This window comes from Balaenoptera borealis (assembly GCF_965194805.1).
Source record: "Balaenoptera borealis genome assembly, chromosome: 16".
Lineage (NCBI taxonomy): Eukaryota > Metazoa > Chordata > Mammalia > Artiodactyla > Balaenopteridae > Balaenoptera > Balaenoptera borealis.
The window spans coordinates 83,444,112-83,471,708 of record NC_138872.1 but is presented as its reverse complement, the minus strand read 5'-3'; the positions used below and the strand labels follow the sequence as shown (position 1 = coordinate 83,471,708).

Below are 27,597 nucleotides of genomic sequence, written 5' to 3'. Positions count from 1 at the left end.
CTGAAGCACTAGTAAGCAGCGTCTGCCTACTGAAACCTAACGTCTGTCAGCTGGCTCAGCTCCTACACGGCCTCCTGCCTGCTCCATACTCCACCGGCCTCTGCTCAAACTCTTGTACAAGACGCTGCTCGTCCTATGCTCTTCATCAGCTGTGCTGCTGCCCTGGGCTGTAATCTAACTGTTGACTGCACATCTGGCATCCTCGACTATACTACAGCTTCTTACCAACGACTTTACACATTTTATTGAAGTTTCTCAATGGCTTCAGCCAAAAACAGATGGCCTGCAGAAATCCTGGAACACCTTATGAAATGCAGAATAGGCCCCAGGAGGTGTTAAAGCGGTAGAGGCTGCTGGGGAGAAGCCTTGTTAGCAGGAGGCTAAGCTGTGGGCTCTTCACTGCGTCACCTTGTAAAACTCTGCCTCAGAGAGGCAGCTCATGCTAGAAAGAAAAAAATCACTGCAGGTCAGAGTGATTTCCTTCCCGGGGATGGATAAAGCGATGACTTTGTGGTCTTGTGACTAGGTAATCATCAGGAGAGAGTCAGCTTCCAAAACAAGGCTCCAGTTCTTTGAAGGAGGGAGGGGGCACCCATAGAAGTCACTGGTACTGCTCGAGGGAGAGGGAGGGAAATCCCAGGCCTGCTGCATTTCCTGACACTGAACACGTCTGGCCAAGAGCACAGAGATCCAGAAGGAAGTCAATAAGCAGTTTACTTTTGCAGTGACTGAAACGATAGCTCGTCCGCAATCCAAAGTCCCGAGTCACGCCAGCACCTCCCCTTTCCTGGAGCAGGCTCACACTGAGGGTGTGAGGGCGCAGGTTTACTTTCAAAACATCATCAGGGAGCAGCCAAAGGTGGGGTATCGTGAAAGAGAGAAAGAAGAGGGGGAAAAAAGACACAAAGCTTGGTCTGAAGCCTTCTTCAAATCTCAAACCGCTGGAAACTAAATTTTCTACTTATGTTACGTGCTGGTCTTAGTGAACCAGGGTAGATGGTAAAACTGGGATCTGAATATTTTGGGGGTGACACTTGCTACGTACAGAGAATTGTCCTGACCATGTTAGAATTTGGTGATTGTTAGCATCTTGAGTTTTCAAGGTGATCACTGATAAGGGACTTCCTTGACGGTCCAGTGGTTAAGACTTCACCTTCCAATGCAGGGGGTGTGGGTTCGATCCCTGGTTGGGGAGCTAAGATCCCACATGCCTCGGGGCCAGAAAACCAAAACATAAAACAGATGCAATACAGTAACAAATTCAATAAAGACTTTAAAAAAATGGTCCACATCAAGGTGATCACTGATGACGTTCCCCTTTTGGGAGGGGAATATATGTGTAGATGCACATTGGCTTCCTCAGATGAAATCTGTTCAAACCAGCAAACAACTCTGGTTCACAGAGAGACAAAAGCCAATGCCTGAGTTCATTTTAAATTAAGCACTCATTTTGAAATGAGAATCTAAGTTCAACCTTTAATTTAGATGTCTTTCCATTCAGGCTAAACATTTTATTTCTCATATTACTATCAAAAGTGATACACCCAAAGACAAGAAATTCTTCTACATAAATAAAAAGGAGAATAATTCCTATGCTTCAGGATCTTAAAATTTTAAGTACACTTTTTATATATGTTATTAGTTTACAAAGAATTTGGTGTAAAAAGTAGAAAACATGTTTATGTCAATGATATAAAAGATTAAGCAGTGTCAAAAAGCAAAATCTGATATTTAAGATATGTCACTTTTGGTAGCCTATTATTCAACTTACTCATTTCAAGTATACTAATATCCTATCATTGCAAAGTTCTACAGATTAATTGTAAACAGTTGCTACCAATTTAAAGATATTTTTAAAATTCAGTAGCATTTAAAAATAATTAAGTAAAATATTTAATGAATGGCTTTCATATGCACTCTATATTTATAAATTTAGAAAACAGACTTACCATTAACAGCTTTTTCATAATTTTTTCCTAGGTTTATTAAATTTCGTAGCCCAGGATTGAACTGTTCCATAACATTCTGACAAACAAACAAAAAAACCAAATTAATAAAATAAGCGAACAGCAGACCAAGTAATCTCTAGATGGTGTCACTGCATAGCCTAGGATCCCCACGTGTGCCTGATGGTACCGTCCACAAAGTCATGATTTGAAAGTAGTGAAGAGCACTTCCATCCTAACTGATGGAGTGGCGAGGTGCATGTGACCCTGGCAGTTCCCTGCCTGCCCAGGAGCTGCCTAGAATTTACTGTAAATGAAGCAGGTAGCAGACATTCCATCTCTACAAAGCACACCCTGTGGGGGCCATGAGTCCAGAAGCTGATGCTCCCTTTTGGGTTTAGGTAAGTTAATGGCTGTCATGATAGTGCTAAGAAACAGGGGCGCATGATAGGAACTTAATTATATGGGCAGTGTTTTGGCTATCAGTAGAACAGGAATTTCCAAGAGATGTTGTTTTTGCTCTGCCTAATTACTGGGGAAGGGATGGGGGTGGGTGTTGCTGACGGCCCTAAGACATAGGCCAGCCTAGAACTTTCTTTCTAGGTGGTCACTGGCATTTTTTTCCTAGCCATCAGTTCATTCATTATTCATGGAGTGTGCGGTAGGTCCTGTGCTCACAGCAGTGGAGGGGGAGACGTGGTTTCCCATTATGGACTTCATGATGCTCTATCTCTGCAGATGTCATGGTTTTCATTTTTAAAAGTGTCATTTCTATATCACTAGAAGGTCATAAACATAGAGAGAAGTGCTATGACAAGTATAAAACAGGCGACTATTTAGAACATTGGCCTAAATTTAAAATGCTACCCTAAATCTGAAGTACAGACAAGAAATCATTCCTATGGGTCTCTGGCTTCTTGACCCAGAACACATGGTGACAGTATATCTGTCCCACCTACAAATCATAAGCTTCACAATATGAATCATTCCAGATAGACCAGCCAAATCCCTTTACCCCCCTCCCAAAATGTGTACCTTGTTTGTAGAGGACCAAGCAACAAAAAGAATAAAAAAACCACACAACATCCAAAGGGGCAGATACTTGACACATTATTCTTCGGGATAAAAAGGTTCTCCATTACGAGTTAGTAGAGAAAGACTATAATAACTTTATTAGACAGTATAAAGGCTTATCGTGAAAAAGAACCCCTGCCCCAACCCTTCCCCACCCCTGGCCTTACACCCATGTAACAGCTTGCTTGCAAGTGCTCTTTTGTATTTGCTGCCACAGTTTTGATGAATATTCTTGACTTCTCAATTTTGGACAGTAACTGCTGGCTTTCTGCTACGGTAGACAACCCTACTTTCCCTTTCCCAGTCTTTCTGATATAATTAAATAACAGTTTCCTGGGAAATCAACAGTCAAGGTTTATTATGACTCTGTAAATACTGGTCACTACAATGCAAGGAATGTACAAGAATTATGCTTCCTTTCTTGATATACTCTTTTTGTTTCTCCTGGGATTAAGAATTGTCTCATTCCCACCCCCGCCTTAGATTTTTCTATGTATCTACCTTAAATGTTTCCACACGCTCCATCGGATCTCATAGGAGCCTATCACTGTTTTTCAAATGTACAAAGCTGTCAGCTAATCTTCCATTCCATTTTTTTCCCCAGAACTTCCTCCAAGGACTCTCCGTCCTCTTACTCAGTCTGGCCTGACCGTTCCTGCCACACTGTTGCCCTTGCATGTCCCTTTCTGGTCCCCTGTGTGACAGTCTCATTAGCTGGATTCCACATCTTCCTCCTTCTTCATTTTATTGCTATCTGCTGGAGATCATTCTCCAAGAGTGACTTAAGAAATGACGCAGGAGGTAAATTTGAGTCCCCACGTGTCTGAAATTATCTTTACTTTGACATTTAACTGGTATTTCGCTGGGCTGTGTATTACAGGTTGAAAGTGATTTTCCCTTAGGATTTTAAAGATATTGCTCCAGTCTTCAATATCTAGTTTTGCTATTGAGAAGTCGGCTGTCATTTGTATATGACTTTTTTTTTCTGGTGGGGGGCAGGTGGTGGGAGGGGGCTTATTTCTGGAACCCTTCTCTTTATCCCTGTGCTCTGAAACTACCCAATGGTCTGTCTCAGTGTGGGTACTTTTTTCATTTATTTTACTGGGCACTCAACAGACCCTACCCATAGAGAAAATTATGTCCTTCAGGTTTGAAAAGGGTTCCTGTTTTGATTCTTGCCTCGTCATTCTCTGGAACTCTGAGGAGGATTTTATATGACCTGGATTTATTCTTTAATCATCTTACCCTTTTTCTCTGATTTTCCACTTTTTGTTCTATCTCTGACAGATATCCTCAACTGTACATTCTAACTCCTCTTATGTTTTTCAAACTTTTGATATCATATTTTTAATTTGGGCTCTTTCAGGTATTTTTGGTTATTCCTTTTTAAAAGCATCCTGTTGTTTTATGGATGCAGTATCATCTCTTATCTGAATAAACTGTGATTTTGGGGATATTTTCTGCCAGCTCCCCATATTGTCTGGTTATTTCTTCTCATTGTTTGGTATCCAACTGTCTTTTGTGCTGGAGGCTTTCCCCAAATGTCTGGTGATGCTTGACTGGCAGTCTGTGTTTAGGAGTAAAGCCCTAAATGCTGGCTGGAAGCGTGTGCGCGTGCGTACTGGGTGGCTACTGACCAGTACGCTTCATTCAGTGACTGGACAGCCGGTCAGCCGTAAAGAAACTGGCCAAGTGACGGTAACCAGGGGCCACTGGGTCTCTCCAGAGAAGTTTCTAATTTCCTGTCACTGGGCAGGGGAAGGGGCAATCACCAGGTAGTCGGCTTTCCCAGGTCTGGAAGGGGGTTGGGAATCCCAGAGGTTTCCTGTGCTGATTTTTCCTGAATTCCAGTACCTCAGCTGGTGTTTCCAAGTCAAGAGTGCCTCTGGTTCAACACATCCTGAGACTGAATCTGAAGGCTGCCACGCCGCGGGAGCAGCTGTAATAGTGGTGGCTGGGGCAGGAAAGGGGACCTGGCAGTTTAACCACCTGTGTAACTGCTATCTTAGCCCTGCGTGTCCCCTCCATCCCTACCTTCTGTGGGGCCTGTTCCCCAGCCTTTGGGGTTCTCTGGGATGAAGGGCTCAGCTCTCACTGGTACTCCTCTCTGCAGGTTCTTTCGGTTCTCTTAAGGCAGTTACCACACCTCCGTCTATTTCTAACAACCCACATTTCTTTAGACCTTTTGTCAACTGATATTTCCTTTTTCAGGTCTCTACACTATGGATTTACAGGCGTTTTCTTTAAGTTCCTTTGCCATCATTTTAATGTATTCTCAAAAGGAAGAGAAGAAAAAGACTTGAGGTCAATAGGCCACGCTTAACTGGAAGTCCACTCAGCTTGTTTTCCTGGAGCCAGTCAGCTGTTTGAGCCTCATTCACAACCAGTAGCCATGAAGCTCCAGAGCCGATGCTGACCCCTCACCAGTCCCTCTGCAAGATGGTCAGCCTCAGTACCTGATCACGGGGACCTGTCGCCACAGCTGCTATTTCTATCATCTTTCCTCAAGTTCTTTGTTTTGTTTTTAAGCTTTTAATTTTGAAATAGTTTAAGAGTCACAAGAAGTTATAAAAACTGTACAAAGAGTTCCCATGTATGCTTCCTCCAATCGTAACTTATATGGCCATAGTACATCATCAAAACCAGGAAACCAACATTGGTACAACATCATTAACTATAGACCTTTGGATTTGGATTTACCAGTTTTCATGTCTCTAATCTGCGGGGTGTGTGCCTTGTTCTATGAAATTTTAGCACACGTATAGATTTGTATAACAGTCACCACAGTTATTATACGGAACTGTTCCATTAGCACAAAGATCTCCCTGATGCCACCCCTTTACAGCCACACCCTCCCCACCAATCCTAAGCCCTGGCAACTGCTGATCTCAGTCACAATAGTTCTGTCATTGTGAGGATGTAATATAAGTGGGCCACAGTATGTGACCTTTTGAGATTTACTTTTTCACTCAGCACAATGCCTTAAGAACCATCCCAGTTGCTGGGTGTATCAAGTTTGTTCCCTTTCTTTGCTATCAGTGGTCCAGAGAATGAATGTATCACAGTTTATCCATTTAACTGTTGACCATTTGGGTTGTTTCCAGTTTTTGGCAATTACAAATAAACCTGATATGGACACTCATGTACAGGTTTTTGTGTGAACATGAGTGTTCATATCTCTAGAATAAACACCTGGGAGTTCAACTGCTGCGTCACATGGTAGGTATATGTTTAACTTCGTAAGAAACTGCCAAACTGTTTTCCAGAGTTGGCTGTACTATTTTACATTCTCATCGGCAATGTATGAGATTTTAGTAATTTTTAAAATCTAATGACTTCATTAGAAAATGGTTGCTTTCTAATAAAAAGATAAAACTATTTTTCAAATACCTCATCTACAATCCTTATAATAATCTTACAACACCAAGTCTGTATGGTAAGAATATAAGTTCTAATAAAAAGATAAAACTATTTTTAAAACATCATTTAAAGTTCTTAAAATAATCTCACGTGGCTGAGTCTAGATGGTAATATGTATAAGGAAATCAATACAGAGCAAGGTCCGTCCACTAGCAGATAAGCAGTTATAAAAAGAAGCTAAGATCTGTGTTTTTTCTTAAGATTATTCTTTGTTCAGCGTATTCAAATAATGGGAAAGTATAATTTGATTTCTTGATATAAATCTTAAAATGTTTACATATAACTCCTATCTTAAAATTTCAAAAACAATGAAATAATGAGAACTTCCAAAGTTAATACCAAGCATAAACCACTATCCAAATGATTCAACAAGAAAAAAGTTCAACTAAGACAATCAGCTTCAGAGAAAATATAAGAATTTTTAAGCTTGGAAGTTCAACATACACTTCAATTCTTTATTTTAGGTTTAGCTACAGAAATGTTTCCCCTGGAAATTCTGGCCTCTCTGAACAGTGGAAAATCCATTTCTACACTGGCTGTTGGCCATTAATCTAGTTATTTTAGCTGAAGTACATGTATTTTTAAACCCAGGAACAAAAAAGCAGTGCGGCTGTCACATTCCACAATCCATAAAATTTTTACAGTGGATGTCCTTGTGAATTGGATGGGTCCTACATTTTGGAGGGAGGGCAGCAGTTGGGTCAAAGGTCATGCTGTGTCAAGGCTTGTCAAGACCTGAATTGTTTATAGAGCCTCAAATTTAGAGAGAATCACCAGCAGTAATGAACAAATCCATTTTAAGTTTGGCACTAGGAATAAAAGGTTTAAGATTCCAAGTACAAAAACAAAATAAATTATAAAAGGCATTATCGGGCCAAGAAGCACTATTTTGGTACCATCTATAACAAAAGCTTAGTATGTATCCCAACAGTTACTGCTTGGCAAGGAGGATAATGTGGCAAACCAGTTTGAACCAGAATGAGTTTCATCTTCATGCAGGGAAGAATACGGACCATCTAGGCTAAAATAAGATGACTGGCAACATCACTGTTGTACCTGTGCTGTGTCTCATAATGAGGAGGGTTGGTCCTGTCACAAGAGCTCCGCGGCACTGGAGAATCAGTGCTTAGCTACTTCCAAACCTGCTGAGGAAGAGGCCACTCGGACCCTACAGGCACTTTCCACCAGATTTCTAGTTGGTCCATTTATCTCATACATTTCCTCTGCCTCCTGTACCGTTACAGATCATAATTTTAAAACGAATTATACAATCTTACGATGGTTTTTAACTTTCTCACCATTTAGATTTTTCTTTCATTACTGAAAAATTATTACCTTTACCAGTATGAAACTATAGACTATGAAACATAAATACAATTATGACTAGCTAGATAGTTAAACTGAGCTGATTTTAAATTCCTAAGAATTAGTTTCTCTTTCCATTTCTTTTTCCAGTTCTCTACAAGACCAAGGACAACTTATTTGATATTTCAGTGCTTAATTTTCTCAGTTGAAAAGTGTGGGTTATATTTACACTGGAATAAGCTTTAAAAGTGATTTAAGAATCTCTAATACAGAGTTTTTTTTATAACTTGATTCAGGTACCGTATGTCTCTGAAAATTTCGATATTTTATTCTAAATAATCTCATACGAATTAATTTAGCAATGTCACAAATGCTTAAACTAATCAAGGCACATTTTAATTTCGTGTGACAAGAATACCTGTTCATAAGGGCTAACTGAGAATACTTCTAGATAGAAGTCATTTGTAAAATATCTCGCTTCCTCTTGCATGTGTTGTCGGAAGCTGCTGTTCCTAGACTTGCATCATCAGTATGTAATTATGTCCCCTGCCTTTAGGGAAATTACTGATGAGTAAATTTGGCAAAAAGACAGATGCCTGTGGGCTAACTGATGGTCAGAAGAGCCATGTTTTTCATACCCATCTTGAATGGGGAGCAGAAGCCAAGTTAAAGGAAAGTTAGACAACTAAGATGTTTTTTGTTTGAAATATTGAGTTAGAGCAAAAATACTCATATTCGAAGATATAAATACACAACAATGCTTCCCGTCAGTCAAATGTGAACAATGTTTTGGCCCCCTCAGTCTGTATGATCTATCTAGGCTACCAGCTAGCAACTTGTATTACGTATCAATTTGTATCATTTATAATTTGTAACATGCTACCCTAGTAGCAATGAACCTGAGGGGTGGGGGAATACTGCATAAAAAACACTTTGGCCTTGAGTCCTCCGGCAAATCACATCCCTCCTTGCTGAGCCTCAGTCTCCTCCTCTATATGGGAAAACCTCTAATTTCCACCTCATGAGGGGTAAGAAAATTCACTGAAATAATAACTAATATTTATGGAGCACCTATTGTGTGTTCTTCAAGGCACCTGACACTTAGTGCACTGAATCAACTGTAGTAATTAACGTTGCAAGACAGAAGATAGAAAATATTAGTCAACTCTTCAGATGGATGAGCATTCCTATTTACACAGAAGTCTCCAGGCACTACCGCTTCCTTTCTGTAACATGAAAACAAACGATCCGGGCTCTCCTGCCTCAAAGCGTCACGTCAGGATGAGAGAGACCGTGAACACAAAAACCTCCAGAAGTCTGCAGTACAAAGGAAATTGGAGGTGTAATTATTATCTGCTTTATTCAGTTCAAAACTCTTCATTCCTTTTTTCCTTTTGAGATACATCTTGACACTCTGCAGTCTATGTTTCAGGCTCTATGCCCAGCACTTCACACGGGTTTGCTCATTAGATCCCAACAAGGCGGTGGTGATCCTCCCCATTTTACAGATGAGACATGAAGCTCTGAGATGTTAAATGTAAAAACCTCGCCGAAGGTCCCACAGGCAGTGAGAGGCAGAGTCAGGCCCGGGCACTAACCTTTGCGCTCACCACTCAGGCCTCCAGACAAGTTCCTTGAGAACTGTGCAATAAAGTGAGATGAAAACGCTTTTATGACAGAGAGCGCTATTTTAGGGTGAGAAATTATGGGAGTCTCTACAATATTTTCTTTTTCTTTTTGGATGCCTTCTTGGAATCTTACTCCTGATTTTAGATGAATATAATTAATTTTCCAATAGCATCACAATATGGACCAATTCTACACGGGCAAATATTTCTCATCTTCTCCTTTTCTTTCCCTTAAAAAAAGGAGGGAGTGGGGGAGAAAAAGAAGATTCTCCAACTACCTGCAGTCCTCCTAAGAATTCATAATGGTTAACACTGTCATATTAATTTCCTTTGCTGAAAAGAAATCAAAACGTTACAGAACTACATTGCAAAACCACAAGGTGTTTTGACCACCCCCATCCAAGTCTCATATCCCTTTTTTTGTCTCCCCAGAGAACCACTAATTAAGACTGAAAACTTTCTAACTCATATTTATACACACATATATTTAGTCAGCATTGATAAATAATTTTGCTTTGTACATTTAATAAAACAAACAGTATCATGTAATACATTTTACTTTTACATCCTTTTTTAAATTCAGTGTTATGCTTCTGAGACCTGTCTACCTTGATATGTATTAACTGGGTTTATTCCGATTTAACTTCTGTATGGTATCCCTTTGTGATGGCTAATTTTACGTGTCTGCTACAGTACCTAGTCCACTGAATACTAATTTCGGTGCGGCCGGGTAGGAATTTTGTCCATGTGGTTAACTAGCAGTAGACGTGAAGAGATGACCCTCAGAAATCTGAGTGCGCTTCCTTCCGTCGGTTGAAAGGCTCTGAGAATGAAACTGAGGTTCCCTGAGGAAAAAGACCTTCCGCTCGTAGACTCCGGGCTGCCGGGCTGCCCCACAATTTCACACCTTCCAGGCCGCACAGCAGCGTGAGCCGGTTTCTGGACTTCCTCTACCGAGCGACATTTAGGCGGCTTCCAGGCTTTTTCTAACACCAACTGTGGGGCAAGAAGCTGTCGATGTCTCCTTGTGCACATGGGTGAGAATTCTCCTAGAAACACAACTGCTGGGGCATAGGGTACATGAAGATTTTTCGGTTTTGTCAGCTACTGCCGTATACTTTCTCCGAAGTGGCTGCTGCAGTCTGTGCTCTTACCACCGCTGCGCTATTTTACCACAATCACCAACACTTGGTGTTATACTTTTTTTGCCCAATGGGTGAAAAACAGTACTTTTTTTTTTAAGTACCATAAACCGTTTCCCTTGTCAGCATTAAAAAAAAGGACACAGGACTGGAACTATCTAAGCAGGGGAAGAGAAACAATGAAAGGTGGTTTTTATCCTCAGCTCTCAAGTCTATCATGGGGTCAAGTCATTAGTGACTTCTGTCCTTCTCACCACAGGGTAAGAAGAGGCACCAAAAGCATGGATCATGCCTGCAATCAAGCCAGTCTGGGCTGTGGCCTCCCCTCCCTACCCCCATCTCTGTGCTCCAGGCCAATGGCCTCTGGGCTCCAGGCCAATGGCCTCTGGGCTGTGCTCGGAACAGGCCAAAGCAACTCCACTGCGGGATCCTGTACCTGCTCTCCTTCTGCCTGGAGGCTCTTCTCCTGGATACCCGCCCACCTGGGTCTCAGAGACAGCTTCCTCCACCCTCCCCCTCCCGCCCTCGGCAGCCCCCTCTCCAGCTGTTTCTTGCTTCCCTTTCATCAAAAGGCTTGTCACTACCTTACAGGATATTACCTGTCTACTCTGCCTCCTTAGTAGAAACTAAGGAAATTAAGTAAATTAAGGCCAAGGACCACTGCACCTCCAGCACCAAGAACAGTACCTGGACTATCTAATGCCCAAGGTGTACTCGCAGCAGCAGTTTTTGAATTCTTTTAAAATTACATGAGAGATGTATGTGCTTGTGGACGAATCAGCTGCATCATGCGCCTTCAGCTCATCGGAACACACAGACACAATGAGCCGGTGGGCTGATTAGCCACAGCAAGGATTGCTGGAGTGAGGTAATGCACTGCTCGCGGCTTCATTAGCTCAAAGTAACAGCTCCAACAGAGGCTCATAGAAGCTGCAAGATTCTGCCCTCTACCTACCAAGTTATAACAGGCTTACAAAATCTCCAAGTGCCACATCTTTCCTTGTGAACTTTGCTTCCCAACCCTATGTTTTTTCCAAGTTGACATTTAAATTACTTTTTAAGTATTAGGCGATAACACAGTCCTTAAAAAAATACGTTGCTGGAAACAACCCAAATGTCCATTAACTGGTGAGTAGATGAAAAAACTATAATTTTATAGTTTATAAGTTACACCTCAATAAAACTATTAAAAACAACAACAACAACCACCCAGCAACAACAAAAACCCTGCTGTTCTCGACATCCCAGGCTGCTAAGGGTTCAGGCTCTAAAGCCTCAATGCCGAGCAATGCCACAAAGCTGTGGTTTCTAACTAGCCTGCCCACAGAAGATCCAGATGTGCTGAGATGCAGGCCATCCACTGTCCTCTGTGAATACTGGTCCAGGACCAGAGAGAACAATGCTCCTGGTCTGCGGAGCACGTCTGCCCATGTAGCTGTTGGCAGCAACTTCCGCTGCTCAGTCAGATCCATTAGTAGAAAAAGATAACCCAGCTATTTTGAGACCAATCTCCTGCTTGGCAGTTATCTTTCCAGCTATGATTGGGGAAGGAGTTTGGCAAATGTTTCTCCAGGCAAAAAATCATTACCGTGTCCCTCTAGAAGGACAGTTTCATAGGAAATCTTCAGCCCACAGAGGGAACTCCCCTCCATGAAACTTTCACTATGACTTAAACCCTGTTTTGCCTTCCTTCTTCCTTTCCTTTCTTTATTCATAACCAGGCTTTGGTTTGTAGATAATTATTTCTGCAAAAGTGGTCCTTCATTCAGAGGGCAAAGGGCAAGCCAGAAATGAAGCCACGAGGCGCCAAGGGTTCCATGGCTCCCCCCCAGCAACATGACCTCTGCACCAGAAGCCACTGGGCTAGTGGTCAGGAAAGAATAGGGCCACCTCTTTGGGCTTAGCCTCTCCTAGAACATTCTGAGAGAGTTCTGAGAGCATCTGGTAGATCCCAAGCTCCTTAAGAACCAACCAAGTGATGAGAACCAGTGTGATGAGAACCAGAAAGGTACGTCTTGCTGCCTCTTAAGATCCGTTACTAGAAGCAATTACATCTCCGGGACCTTTTATTTCATTGTTTAAAGAAACAGATTTCTGTGACAAAACTCCACCTTCCCTACTCATTTAGGCAGCAAGAACTGCTCTGAAGCCAAAGCACAATTAAGCAAAACAAAAAAGGTCCCAACATACTGGTGTGAGAAAGAAGTGTGGTCTGTAACTGTTCAAACGTTCTGGAAGAAATTATCAAGCATGTCAAGAAAACGAAGTCCCAGAGCTATCCCACCCAGTAAACTAGTGTACTAGTTTTCAATTGTTATTTTTAAAGAAAATTGTGGAGGGAGAACCATGTTATATAAGCAATCGGTGTTCATGACCATCTGATAACATAACTTGGGGAAAAAAAATGGCCTGAACCCTATTCAACACTTTCAATGAAAGAAAGTTTCATTTTACTTTAAACACTAAAGTTTCGCATGTGTCTATGAGGGGGATCATTTGAAACCATATTTCCTTGTAGTTTTTTTTTTTTTTTTTTTTTTTTTTGGCTGCATTAGGTCTTCGTTGCTGCGCACGGGCTTTCTCTAGTTGCGGCGAGCGGGGGTTACTCTTCGCTGTGGTGCGCGGGCTTCTCATTGAGGTGGCTTCTCTTGTTGCAGAGCACGAGCTCTAGGTGCGTGGGCTTCAGTAGTTGTGGCACGCGGGCTCAGTAGTTGTGGCTCGTGGGCTCTACAGCGCAGGCTCAGTAGTTGTGGCGCACGGGCTTGGCTGCTCTGCAGCATGTGGGATCTTCCCAAACCGGGGCTCGAACCCGTGTCCCCTGCATTGGCAGGCGGATTCTCAACCACTGCGCCACCAGGGAAGCCCTTCCTTGTAGTGTGTATGTATGTATGTATGTATTTATTTATTTTTGGCTGTGTTGGGTCTTCATTTCTGTGCGAGGGCTTTCTCTAGTTGTGGCAAACGGGGGCCACTCTTCATCATGGTGCGCGGGCCTCTCACTATCGCAGGCTCTCTTGTTGCGGAGCACAGGCTCCAGACGCGCAGGCTCAGTAATTGTGGCCCACGGGCCCAGTTGCTCCGCGGCATGCGGGATCCTCCCGGACCAGGGCTCGAACCCGTGTCCCCTGCACTGGCAGGCAGACTCTCAACCACTGCGCCACCAGGGAAGCCCCCCTTGTAGCTTTAAGTATAGATGATTACACTGGGTCCAAGGTCCAGCAGGTGCTATACTCCATATAGTTGCATGTATTTCCTGGCAGCACTAAAAACCCTTTCCAGGCTGAGAGTAGGCAATCCTAGCTTACTAACTGCCAATGCTATCAGACATGGTAGCAATGTCTGGCCCTCACTGGCCTCCATCAGCAAGAGGATTTGGGGACCCTACCCCAGATTTCAAGCAACTTTTGGACCTTGAACTTCAGAGGAAGTAGTACCTGTGAGACTGAAGTAAAAAATCACTTCTTGAAATTCCAGCTATGACAATATTAGTATCCATTTTTGCTTGGTTCCTACAGGTCCATGTTCTTATTTGAAAGAATGGAAATAATCCTTCCTATAAGCCACAGTGCTAGGACAACTCTTACATAACTTTCAGTCAGAATCTGGAAATTTGCTTCTTTCCTGGTATTTTCATGTGTGTGTGTGTGTGTGTGTGAGAGAGAGAGAGAGAGACAGAGACAGAGGGGGGGGGGGGCTGGGGGGAGAGGGAGGGAGATAGATCATGGCAAGTATTAGATAACACGTACTTATGTATCACTCCACTAACCTGTAAAGTCCTCACGTTTGGGCCTTTGAAAGAACTACACATTTGTTCACTCTTTATTACACACATACAGTGAGCCTAACCTTATGTTGGATGTACAGAACCCAGAGATGAATGAGGTAAGAGTTCCAGCCCGTGAAAATGCACGGTCGGGACGTCCCTGGGGGTCCAGTGGTTAAGACTTCGCCTTTCAGTGCAGGGGATGCAGGTTTGATCCCTGGAGGGGGAGCTAAGATCACACATGCCTCACAGCCAAAAAGCCAAAACATAAAACAGAAGCAATATTGTAACAAATTCAATAAAGACTTTAAAAATGGTACATATAAAAAAAAAATATTTAAAAAAAAAAAAAAAAAGAAAATGCATGGTCTGAGGGAGACAGGTATGAAAAAATACCCAGGCAATCTAGATTGACATGGTGAAAATAAGAAATGCAAAACACCTTTAATATAACTTGAAAATCATTTAGAAATATATAACTTTACCACAGATAGATGGCATGTATTAAGGAAACAGTAACTGACTAGTTACTGGGTTTAAAATAGCTGTTGACAGACATACACTTTGAAGGCTACAGGGCGCGCTAGACCATTTGGTTAAGTGTTCTTGCCTGCCTGGTTATTAATTTTAAAAGGTGTGTCATGCAATAAAAAGCAAGCAATTAATTTACAGGAAAGAATGTCTCATGTGCTCAGTTGCATTTGTTTAGAAAGCCCCCAAGTACTTAATGAGCAACAGGAACTTTACCAGATCAAAGTACAGTTGACTTTTGAACAACATGAGGGGTAGGGGTGCCCATGCTCCCCACAGTTGAAAATCTGAGTATAGATGGCCCTCTGTATCCACAGATTCAATCAATGCAATGGTGCAGTACTGTAGTATTTACTATTGAGAAAAATCCAAGTATAAGCGAACCTGTACAAATTCAAACCCGTGTTGTTCAAGCGTCAGCGGTAAATTGCTGATTTCATATCGCAAGCGACATTCCTTTTTTTAGTTCACTAGTTCTTTCCAAACACCACTCTTACATAATATCTGGAATATTCTAATGCACTGCCCTCAATAAGATCCCGTGAGACAGGTCATTCTGCTTTGCATTAAAATCCCAGCCCTTGGGACTTCCCTGGTGGTGCAGTGGACAAGACTCCATGCTCCCAATGCAGGCGGCCCGGGTTTGATCCCTGGTCAGGGAACTAGATCCCACATGCATGCTGCAACTAAGAGTTAGCATGCCACAACTAATGAGCTGACAAGCCTCAACTAAGGAGCCCGCCTACCGCAGCTAAGACCCGGTGCAACCAAATAAATTAAAAAAAAAAAAAAAATTCCAGCTCTTGCAATCTGAGAAATATTGTTCAAAAACCCAAAATAATGTAAAAATAGTTCAAGTTTGTTAAATACAGTTCTGATACCAGTAAGGGGAATCAAAACTTCTCAAACTTTTGTTGTTTTGTTTTCATCTACTTCTCTCATATAGCCAACTTTCCAAAGACTTCTTACAAACTGCCTAAGAAACTCTTCTTGACCTTAACCTGCTCATACATCACTCTTCTCCTCCTTTCTTCCAATACTGGGACAAAGCAAACAAAGTCCGAAGAACGGAACTGGTAAAGGCAGGACACCTCTGGTACTGCTGGAGGTGGGGGGAAGGAGCAAGGAAGCAGAATTGATGATCCGGGGCAGGCCACGGTGGAGGGGAAAGGCGGGCATTGTTGTCCTGTCATAAACTATAAACTCGAGAAAAGCACAGGCTCTGTTTCTTCTCTAGGGTGGTTTCCAGTGGTGACCACAGTGCTTGGTACCGCCTGGGGCACAAGAAGAGAGCTGCAGAAGGAAAGAATGTAGGTGGGAAGCTTAGTCAGTGCATCCCGAACAGATGCTCAGAACACGGCAGCTGTGATTGTTAGTGCCACCTCAGTCTCACTGGCCATGGAGCAGGTGAGGATTTAGTTACAACTGTGAGATAAGCATACATCCGTACTTATTCAACAAACATTTCTGAGTTCTTACTGTGCCATCAGCACAATGAGGGATTTCAAAAAAGCCTCAAGGAGTGTACAGCTCATTGACTGAGAGACAAATTTGTGCCAATAATATTAATACTATTCTTTTACCCGCCTATGTGTCAGTCACTCTACTAGATGCTGAGGATAAGCAGTAAACAAAGCACATGAAAATCAATGCACGGAGGGTGGTGTGGTCCAGCCAACACAAGCTACTACTGCTCGCAGCCAACACACTGTTCTAAGAGCTTCGTTTATTATTATGTTTAATCTTCACAACAACCATATGAGGTGGGTACTATCCTCACCCCTGTTCACAGACGTGAAAATTGAAGGCAAGGTCAAATGGAGGAATATGGCATTATCAAGTACATACCAGAATCTGGGGTAACACAAGGATGGACTGGTTTGCTGAAGAAGTCGTCTGTCTCAGGGGCACAACAGTTGGACTGAGTGTCATGTAAGAACAGTGTTTTGCACGTTTAAAGTGTTTACACACTTAGAAATATACTGTACCATCAGACATAGTTACAGCCGGCACCTCAAGCTGCTCCAACTGTAAGATGAAGCCCGTGAAAAAATACACCATTTGGTCAACTGAAACCATTAAAATTTTTTTTTTTAATTGCAGCACTTGAATATAAGGAATTATCATTGCGATTTTCCTGATTCTCTTCTGTCACTGGAGTTTTTGCGTCCAGAAATGGATTGGTCTGTTAGCTTAGGTCTCAGGCATCCGAATCTGATAGGTGACCAGGGTTGTCTCTGGTCTTCCTCTCCCCTCCCTCCTCCCAGCCCCCCAGACTGGAGCTTCTCTTCTCCTAACTCAGGAGGGGGCTGCTCCATCCGGAAGGCCACAGGGAAGCACTTAGGGTGCCTAGTGGCTGGACTCGTCATCTGAGCTCTGTCCTGACCCCCAACCCAGGTCTTTTTCATGTTTATTACAGGCAATATGTTCTTATCATCTGAACTTTTATCCCTTCTTACTTTGGCAGGTTGTTAATACCACTTTTGTACCTTTTCTGGTCCTTCTTACTGCTTTCGTACCGTTCAAGGATACAGCTGCACCTCGTAGTGGATCACCTGCTTGCAACATCAGGAGTAAGACTTTGAAAAGATAGTTGTAAGAACTAGAATTTGGTTCTCAGTTTTGTTGAATCTTTCTTCTGTTGCACTCATAGTCTCAGGTTAGTAAAAGTTAAAAATGTACCCCCATGGGGCTTCCCTGGTGGCGCACTGGTTGAGAATCCGCCTGCCAATGCAGGGGACACGGGTTCGAGCCCTGGTCTGGGAGGATCCCACACACCGCGGAGCAACTGGGCCCGTGAGCCACAATTACTGAGCCTGCGAACTAGAGAAAGCCCTCGCACAGAAACGAAGACCCAACACAGCCATAAATTAAAAAAAAAAAAAAAAAAAGTACCCCCATAAATAAAAAATTAAGAGAAAATGGTAAGATTTTAAATTAGGTTTACCCTCAGAAGGTTAATTTGCAAAACAGAGGTAGAAAGTGGCACATTTTACCTTAGTTTTTAAAACTTTTTATCCATTAAAATGGAATAGATTTATCAATTTCTAGGGTTTTTTTTTTTTTCTTAGCTTAAGTATTATAAAAGTAACCCACTCACATAAAATGTAAACACTCCAGAAGGTAGAGTGTAAGAAGTAAAAGCCCCCTGCCCCCTGCCCTAGAGCTAACCACAGCTAGCCCTTAATATTTTTAGTGGAGGAATTGCTACTGTTGAGGGACTTTTAACCTCCAAATTACCATATAAATAAAACCAGTTTAAGCAACAAACCCAGAAGTATCTTCACCCACTGGCTGTTCTCTCTCAGAAGACAGCTCTAGAAGGCCCTGAGCAATCCCTTACATCTCTGAGGTGTGCTTATTTATTTTGCTTCCTAGATTGGGAACACATTCTGGTAATATTTTTCATTTATTTTGGAACGAGAGAGAAACCAGCAACATTTTATCTCATTTCCACAAGTCTTACCTTTAACAATAAAGATCTGAGTTACAACCAGACAAAGTCCTTAATATAATGATAAACCAGAAAGACAGACTCAAGGTCTGGAAAACATAAAGAGAAGTATAAAATCAAGGCTGAGGAAAGTAAGAACAGAAACATACAGGCCTCAGGGGCCACAGAGCTCTAATTACTCTGGACACATCTACAAGTACAAAGTTTATAGGGGAAATTATACCCAGTAGTGCTAGACATGAAATCTCGGGTGTTCTCCCAGCCAATGTCCACAAGCTACTCTATGTTATAGGTATACATGTTTTACTACTTTTTTTTTAAACCCCCTAAAGGTTATAAAAAAAGAAAAAAAGAAAAAAAGGAAGCAGTTTTAAAAGACCTACTTAATTGGCTGAGGTTCAAGAAAGGTACATTCTCACACGATCAGATTACAGCATAAATTGGGGCATGTTTTCTGGAGGGCATTTTGCAATGTATCACAAATATGCTCTACAATGTTGACTACCTTTTGACCCACAACTCCTGCTGGGGATTTAGCTTAAGGAAAAGATCCCAGATTTGTGCAAAGCTTTACCTGCAATGATGTTCAGTGCAGTACTTTAATAGCAAAGTATTGGCAACGATCTTACATCCAAGAAAAGGGGAGTGGATCAATAAATTCTGATGAAGAATGGAGAGTCATCAAAGGGATGAAGCACGCAGTACTGACTGACATGGAAAGATGTACTGAAAGATACTGGAAAGAGTGACAGTAAGAGTTAACAGTGTGGGATTCTGGGTGACTTACTTTCGGTGTAAATATTCATAGAAATTTTGGAAATTCTCAGGTATCAGAGAAAAATATAGTTTTAAAGAGCCTCTGAGATTAAAACCAACACACACATGTAAATTAATAAAACATGAACGACTGTGGGAAATGCTGAGAAGTATAATCTGGGGGACTTGTTCACAAGCATTACAATCTAAGTGGGGAGAAGACCCAAATTAAAAATAACAGGGACTTCCCTGGTGGTCCAGTGGCTGGGACTCCACGCTCCCAATGCAGGGGGCCCAGGTTCGATCCCTGGTCGGGGAACTAGATCCCGCATGCATGGGGGATCTACTAACTACAGTGGAGTTAGATCTACTAACTACAACTACTACAATAATATGGATGAATCCAACAGACACATTGGGTGAAAGAAGGCGGACAAAATAAGCCAAACTAATTAGTGCTGCTAGAAGTTAGGAGAGTAGTTATCTTGGAGGGGATACAGTGACCGGCAGGGGCCATGAGAGGGACTCTGGGGGCTGGTCATGGTCTACTTCTTGATCTGGGCGCTGGTTACACACGTGGGTTCAGTTTGTGACAATTTAGTGAGCTCTATACGCCTAAGCAAACCTTTCAGTGGGCATATTAAAGTTCAATAAAAAGTTTTAGAAATAAGAATGGATAAACAACAAGGTCCTACTGTATAGCACAGGGAACTATTAAACCAGAATGGAAAAGGATTTTTAAAAGAATGTACATATATGTATAACTGAATCACTTTGCTGTACAGCAGAAATTAACACAGCATTGTAAATCAACTATACTTCAATAAAAATTAAAAATAAAAGTTTTAGAAATAAAAATATATACATTTGCAACTGTTAACAGATAAGTTAAATGAATATTTGTGCTGCTTTTATAATGATTTTTACTTTTGAACTGCAGAATAAATACCTGTGTGGAATGTTGAGGGGAAAAAAATCCAACTGGTTGCAATTGCACAGACATTAGGTTTCCCCTGCAGGTCTGCCTGCAGCTCATTACAACAGAAGTGCAAGGCAAGAATTAATGCCTAATCCTGGAATAATGTCACAAGTGTAAACTCAAAAGCAACCTGAAACTTGGTGTCACAAGTCCAAGTGGCCCCAGCCTTCATTAGAAAGGATGTTGCTCTGTCTGCTTAGCAATGTTACTGTAGTTCTAAAACCTCTCTCCAATCAAGAAAAATGTTATGACAAGAAAGGACATTCAGTGTTTGGCTTTGTGTTTTCATTTTACCATACAAAAAGCTACAATACTGGGCTATGCAGTTTAATATTTGATACCTGGCAACGCTTTCTGCCGCTACCTGGCACCTGATTCTTACAATCCCCTTTTTTAGTCATGGAACCAAGAGCAAGTTGTCTGGTCTTCTGCAAGTCCCATTTTATCTTCAGCATACCTGAAGAAAGTAGTGTTATGGTGGGAACACATGAAGATATCAAGTAGCCTACACAGCAACAACAATAAACATAAACAGCAACTGAAAGCTTCAAAAGTTAGACCTATATGCCACAGTCCACACTGGAAGCCAACCAGGCAGGGACTTTCACTTACATGTCCCCACTTGATCCCAAGTCGAGAAAATAAACCACACTTACACAAACAAAACCTAGCACGTAGGCCTAGACTGCTCGCTTTACCCAGTGAAAGAACAAGAGTACCTCATTTTCTTATTTAAAGAAGGTTTGTTCAAAGCATGTCAATGATGATGAGTTAACGATGACAGAAACTTCTGGGTGACATCTTAGATGACCGAAGTATGAAAATGTATTTGGTTTGTGCATTTGTTGGCCACTACAAGCTAAATTTCTATACAAAAAGGAGAGGGATGGAGGCTGGCAGGGGAACTGGCACGTGGGCACTGGTCTCTCACAGACTCTGGGCCTCACTTTCTCAATGGTAAACAAGATCCACGTCCGCCTAGAGGGCTGATGTACACTTCGAATGAAAGTGTCAAGGGAGGGAGAGGGGAGACTGGCACAGGACAGGTGCTAGCGAAATTAATTAAATGTTCATTTATTCAACAAATATGTACACCTACTAGGTGCCAGAAGCTGTTCTAATTGCTCGGAACACAACCAAACAAAGCTTCTTTCCTTTGGGAGCTCACATTCTAGTTGGAGTAGGAATAAACATACATGATAAGTAAATATATATTACATGCTAAGGTCATAAGCACGGGGTGGGGGGGGGAAGGTAAAGTAGGCTTAGGTGGGATTGGGAGACGGATGGCGTCATCTGGGATTTTAAAGCTGTTTGAGTGGGACTCTGAGAAGGTGGCATTTAAACAAAGACCTCTGTGTCCCTTTCCTCATCACTGCTGCTTCAGCAAGATGAATGCAGGGGTGACATCCCTGGATGACATCACATCCAGCCCTCCTCAACTTCCTGAGACCAACAGTTCTGACTTCTAGGAAGGTTGTGGTTACTTTTTTGCGTGCATGTGGTTACTTTTAATTAAGGGTTTTTTTTGAACTTTACTTCTTCCTTCTACCACTAAAGCATGTACTCAACAGAAAACCATGCAAAATCACAAGCAAGCTGCTGAGGGAAAATCATGAGCATAGCATAGGCGGAAGAGTGGGGAGGGAGAGGGATCTTTGGCTTAATTCTAATTAGCAACAGTGACACTACCTGACATTTTGGGACTTAATACCATGCCATTTGTTTGTGACGCCGTAAAATACACATCTTCCTGGGATTTAGCATGGCTCTCCAGTAATCATTTGTCTAAGTATACATTTTAGAAAACTCAGCAAATGTTTAAATAAATATTTAAAGATATTTGATACTGCATACAGAGGAACACAACACTTTATAATTCCCCCTTTTCTCTAAAGAATTTATTCCTTTATTTCAAAGTCAGAGAAATTTGAGTATTAAAAAAAATCTAAAACCCATGTAAGTCATAAAATCTCATTTGCAGGTGGCTTTTGTAAACACACCTGGTTAGGTTGTGTTTCTATTAGTAAAACATTCTAGTTTGCCAGCTAACATAAAGGAGATCTCTTTTCTAGGTTCATCAACACTGCAGGGAGATTTTTACCATATTAAACTTAAATTGTTTTCAGCTTTGGTCTTTGTGGGGTGGGATGGGGGAGGGGAAGAGCCCAAAGAGGAGGTGGTGAAAAGATGCTGGGCTTTCAATCAGACCTGTGGACGTAAAGTTTCACTGTGCATTCCCATCATAGTCAAGGCGTGACCTAGCAGCATTCACTTCATAGATTACATATAAACTTGTTGTCTGGAGCTGTAAATTATTATCCCACCACCCCAACCTAAACATGACCCCAAAACGTTAACGAGGAAATGGTGATTAAAGTCAGTCAATAAACATCTGTGAGCTTTTCGTATCTTTTAAGACACCTGGGAGTAGAAAGCAATAAGGTACTGGTCTCTAATCTTCAGTGTATTACAGCCTTTCAAAATAGGAAAATGATTTACAATGCTTTATGTCTATAAATACACATAACCAAAACTATAGAATCCACACTTTTTCCCTCCTGCCTCAGTTCTTTGGGTAATGCGACATTGGCATTTGTGGCACTGTAATTCACTTGAGTACAGTCCCTTCACTGAGTCACCACTGAAAGTGAAAGTCAGGAAGAATTGGGAGAAAAAGCAGAGAAGAGTGACTTCAGGATTGCATGCCAGAGTTGGTATCTCAGGTTGGAAAGATATATGTGTCTGTGTTTTGGAGGCAGGAGGAGCGCAACTCCACTCAGATTTGCAATGATCTGCATTCCTCACAAATGTCCAGTTTTACCATCCTTAACTGGCCAGCCATCAAGAGTAGCCACTACTCCCAAGTCCAAGAGTAAAAATGTTATATTTACACACTTTATCAACATGCCCCACTTCCTACCCCACCATCTTCAGGATCATTTAAATATCAAACAATCTCAACCCAAAGGTAAAACTTTAACATTCAAATTTCTGGGATTTCTAAAAACTGCCCTCTATTAAGGAAACATGAATAAGGAACGGATTTTGGTCACATTTACTTACTGAGCCCAAAAATACCATGACAACTGTACCTACTGTATCTATCTATGCAGTATAATCTACATATGACAGTATTTGTGTATCCAGATGAAGGGAACCAATCTTTTAAACTTCGAAGGATTATGAACTTATTTTCATGCTTTTATTCTTATCCAACAAAAGTCAATAAACTCTGGCTTCAGGAATTCACTCAGACCTTGCAAAACTAGAAACTAAATTTTAGGGTTAAAAAAAAAAAAAAACTATAAAAATGACCCAACTGTGGGTCTTAAAAATGGCTACAAATGAATTTAGAGAACTTGAGTTCCATGAGCCTAAGCCGAATTAAAACAAAAGTTGTTTTGTATTCTATTAATATCAGATGATTAAACACATATCTTATTTCAACTGGAATTCATTTATAAGTACTTAAACTTACTAAACTGGCCACTAATCCTAAATCTATGTTCGTTTCTGGAAACATTCTCTCGTAATAAGTGCAAGTTAAGAGAATGACCATCGACGCATTCCTTGAGGTTAGGTCAATTTTATTCAAACCTCGGGCGTTCTTTGACTCCCATAAGCTCACAAAATAATCGACGTCTAAAAAGCCAAGCTGAACTTAAAGCTGTGTGAGACAGGGTCTCAGAGGGAGCGCCCCCCGGAGGCCCCCGCGCCGAGCCCAGCTCACCTGGCGCTTGTTAACTACCTGGGAGTTTCCCCCCCACATTCTCAGAGGAAACCCGAGCTTGAGTCTCCGAGAGCTTAATCGCCGCAGCCACGCCGGCGCGGTCACCGACCCCAAGGAGAAGCTGGGCAGGAGGACGCGCCCCAGGGGCGACACAAGACGCCCCCGCCCCCAACTCTCCCCACAGACGTTTGCTTGTGAAATGTGTAATCTGTTGGGCGTCTCCAGCGCTGGGAGGGGAGAGGAGGGGGAGGGGGGAGGGGAGAGGAGGGGGGAGGGAAGGACATTCCCGCGTAAAGTCCCCTCCTCACCCCGAAGGTGAAAATTCCCGACCGTCTCCCCCGGCGAGGGCTGCCGGCCGCCGGCGGGGCCTCCCCGCTTCCCCGGCCTCGAACCCCGGCGACCCCACTGTCCCCGGGACTCCCGCCCTCGAACCCCGAACCCCGGCACTCCCAGGGTCCTGGGCCGCCCCGGGCCAGCTTACCCGGTAGGTGCTCTCCGTGAGCCGGTTCACCTCCTCCGGCCCCCGCGACATGGCTGCAGCCGCCGGGCTGGAGAGCGCGGGAGGACGCGGCCGGGCCTCGTGGCCGCCCGACCCTGGGCGGCGGGAGCGCCGGGGCGCGGCTGAGGGGCCCTCGAGGGTCAGCCGCCTCCACAGCCGTCGGCCGGGGAGTGCAGGCGCGCGCCTCCGCGTCCGAAACGTCAAAACTTGCAGCGCTACCGCCACCGCCGCGGCCGCCCTGGAGGAGCCGAGGAGAAGCGGCCCAACCCTGCTGAAGCGAGCACGGCTTGCCAGGCGGCTCCACCTGAGGCGGGCGGGGTGGGCGGGGCGGCCGCGAGGCGGGGCGGCCCGGGTGGGCGGGGCTACCCTACCTGAGGCGGCAGGGGCAGTGGGAAGGAGGCGGGCCGAGCGGGCGGCCCGTGGTGGGCGGGTCAGTGAGGCCCGTGTGGGCGGGGCAGAGGCGCGCTGGGCCAAGTGAGCCGGGCAACCCTCCTTGAGACGGTGGGTGGGCGGAGTGTAGCGGCCCCATGTGGGCGGGGCGAAGGTGAGCTGGGTCAAGTGGGCGGAGCGTCCCCACCTGAGACGCACTGGCCGGCTGGGGCGCCGGGCCCGGACCCCGCGAGGCTGTTCTGCTTGGAGCCCACACCGAAGTCCGTCAGGCCTCTGTGGTCCTAGAGTCCTCTAGTGTCCCTCGCAGTGCTGGCGACGAATGCCCTGGCACCCACGCTCTCCGCGGGCGCTACCCACAGCTGCCTTTTGGGGACTCGGGAAGAGGGTCCCACGTCCCCCAGTTGTATTGATTTCCCTGCTTGACCCCTTCCTGCGCACCCGTGTCCCTGACCTCAAAGATCTGCGGGACCCCAGGACATAGGCTCTCATAGGTGGAGGAAAGGGGCTGCCACTTAACAGCCCTTTTTGGAAGCTCCTGATATATGAAAAAATTAATAAATGCCACGATCTGGTTACAGAAATAGCAGTACGTTTTTAAACTTTGCTCTGAGAAGGACCTTTAATTCATTGCGATGTAACTGTGCTATTCACAAGATCGTGCTATTCACAAGATCGAGATTTAGAAGACCGTGGTGAGTGCAGGTGTTGTGGATTAACTCCCCGTTCTGTCTCCATCCCAGCCCCAGCCCAGACCCTGAGGATCCAGAAAAGGCTTCTCGAGCCGGAAACACAGCTTCGTATCTGAGACACTCACCCAACAAGGGCAGGAGATCTTATGCTGGATTTTAAAAACTTCTTTCTGGGTGCAATTTCATCTTTTATGGGCTGTTAGGTCATGAGGCTTCTAAACTGCTCCTGTTATAAAATTCACTGGGAAATGTACACAAAGAAAGCACTGTGTGACCTAGGTGGGAACACCAGAGCATGAGATGCAGCTGGACTTAGAATCAACAACTTGGACTCTGGGACAATGTTATCAGGTTTTGCAAGCTATAAAGCATATCATGCTTGGGAACCAAAAGGTTATGTGTCCTTGGGTGTTGGGGGAAATAACACAACAGCCCTAGGTTTCAGGCAGTGGAAGCAGCTGCCTCTTTCCTTAACAGATTTCTAGCATTTGACTCATAAGATTTGCCAGGTGGGTTTTATTTGCCATATTGAGTGAACTGATGACCTTATCATTATCACCGTTACCTATTGGGCTCTTCAAGAATGTCTGTTGGTTTTTATTTGAACTTGAAAATCGCTGCCTTAACTTTGCAGGTCGGTTACCTTTTGTTTTAGAACCTCCCTCTGTGCCTTCTGATGAATGGGGTCATTTCACCCTCTGCTGCAAGACAGTCAACCGAGGAGCCGGAAAGAGAGCAGAGGCTTAACCTTTAACACCCCACAGCTCAGCATTGTGGTTTGGGGCAATTAATAAACTGCCATAAAACCAGCACCCTCAGATGGCCCAGTTTGATTTCCAAGGTTGGAATTTGATTGAAGGACCAGGTTCACAATTGTATGCAAATCTTCAAACAGATATTTAACTGTCATATTGAACTCTCCTTTATGGAAATAATTTCCTGGTTAGGACCGTCCTGCTCCTTTAGAAGTCTTAGAGAATGGTCAGCTCTTGGTCTATACTGACATCAGGACTAGTGCCGCTCAGTCCCAAATAACAAGAGAGTATTGATTATCTGCTCTGTGCCAGGGGCTCTCCTGGGGGCAGGAGGAGTGCAGAGTGTACTGGCCTTGACCCAAGCCTTTCATACATGTGCAGGAGGTAGAATTTAAGGAGGACTGCAATGAAAGCTGTAGTAGAGGTACAGTCAAATGTGCTATAGGTTTAAAAAGATGGGAGCATTCTCCAAGGCCCATTTGTATTAGGCTCTTCAGGTGTGTGGTTTCATGCAAACTTGAAAACCCTCAGTCTTAGTTGTTCTGAGATTTCATGATGCTCAGCGTGAAGTAAAGTGAATCAATAGAAAGGAATGACTCAGGAGAAGGTGAGAGGCAGATTCTGCCTGCTGAGAAAGCACTGCAGCTGCTCTCCAACTGCTCGGAACCCTGGCCCGAGGGGCTGGCCTGGCCTCACTGGAGATCAGCTCCACACCTCCAGGGGCGGGCAACCAAGCTTTCCTCTCTTAGCTCCTGCTTGAGTTTAAATAACCAAATATCCTGTTTATGTTAACAAAAGTTGTAAGATGCAATTGCCTGTGACAACATCAATAAGATTTTGAAAGCCACGCTCCAAACAGTCTCTTGTTTTGAGGTTTATGCCTTTTTTTTTTGGCCGTGTCGTGCAGCTTGTAGGATCTTAGTTCCCCCACCGGGTGCCCCCTGCATTGGGAGCACAGTGTCTTAACCACTGGACCACCAAGGAAGTCCAAGGTTTATGCCTTCTTCTGAACTTACCTTGGGGCCTGCCAATGGGCTCTCTGCCTTGATGGGTGCCCTGGGATGTCCACAAGAATTCCACTATGTTTTGTGACCAAAGGGGTCCGTGCTGATAACAGTAATTTGGGGCAAATTACCATTTAAAGACCCAGAGATTAGATGTGGCTTTAAGTGTTCTTATTCTGAAAAAGCAAATGTAAATTGAAAACTCACTTGCCTTTCTGTAACTTCCTTCCAATCCAAGCAGCACTAACTTCTCCAGCATGCCAAATTTATTTCTGCGGTAGAGTTGTTTTTTTTTTTCTCCTAAGTTCCCCAACCAGGGATTGAGCCATGCCCTCGGCAATGAAAGCACCAATTCCTAACCACTGGACTGCCAGGGAATTTCCCTGCTGTAGAGTTTTTCACTAGCTGTTCCCTCTGCCTAGAATGTTCTCCCCACTACAGTACTTCCCTGTAATGTGGATTTCAGCCTACAGGGACCTTCCTTCACCTGAAGTATTGATAGTATTTCAGGCCATCTCTCACACAGCAT

General features: G+C 43.5%; 1 protein-coding gene across 3 annotated transcripts in view; it reads right to left on the bottom strand.

Moving 5' to 3' along the window:
• The window catches only part of BAIAP2L1 (BAR/IMD domain containing adaptor protein 2 like 1), an 85,223-nt gene extending 60,831 nt beyond the window's left edge, over positions 1-24,392 (bottom strand). For all 3 annotated transcript variants that reach the window (XM_082359699.1, XM_082359701.1, XM_082359700.1), the window contains exons 1-2: positions 24,213-24,392; positions 1,950-2,025 (exon numbers count right to left, since the gene is read on the bottom strand). In XM_082359699.1, coding sequence (XP_082215825.1) covers positions 1,950-2,025; positions 24,213-24,263 — 127 coding nt within the window. In that variant the 5' untranslated portion in view covers positions 24,264-24,392. The remainder of the gene's footprint in view (positions 1-1,949; positions 2,026-24,212) is intronic.
• Positions 24,393-27,597: the final 3,205 nt, after the last annotated feature.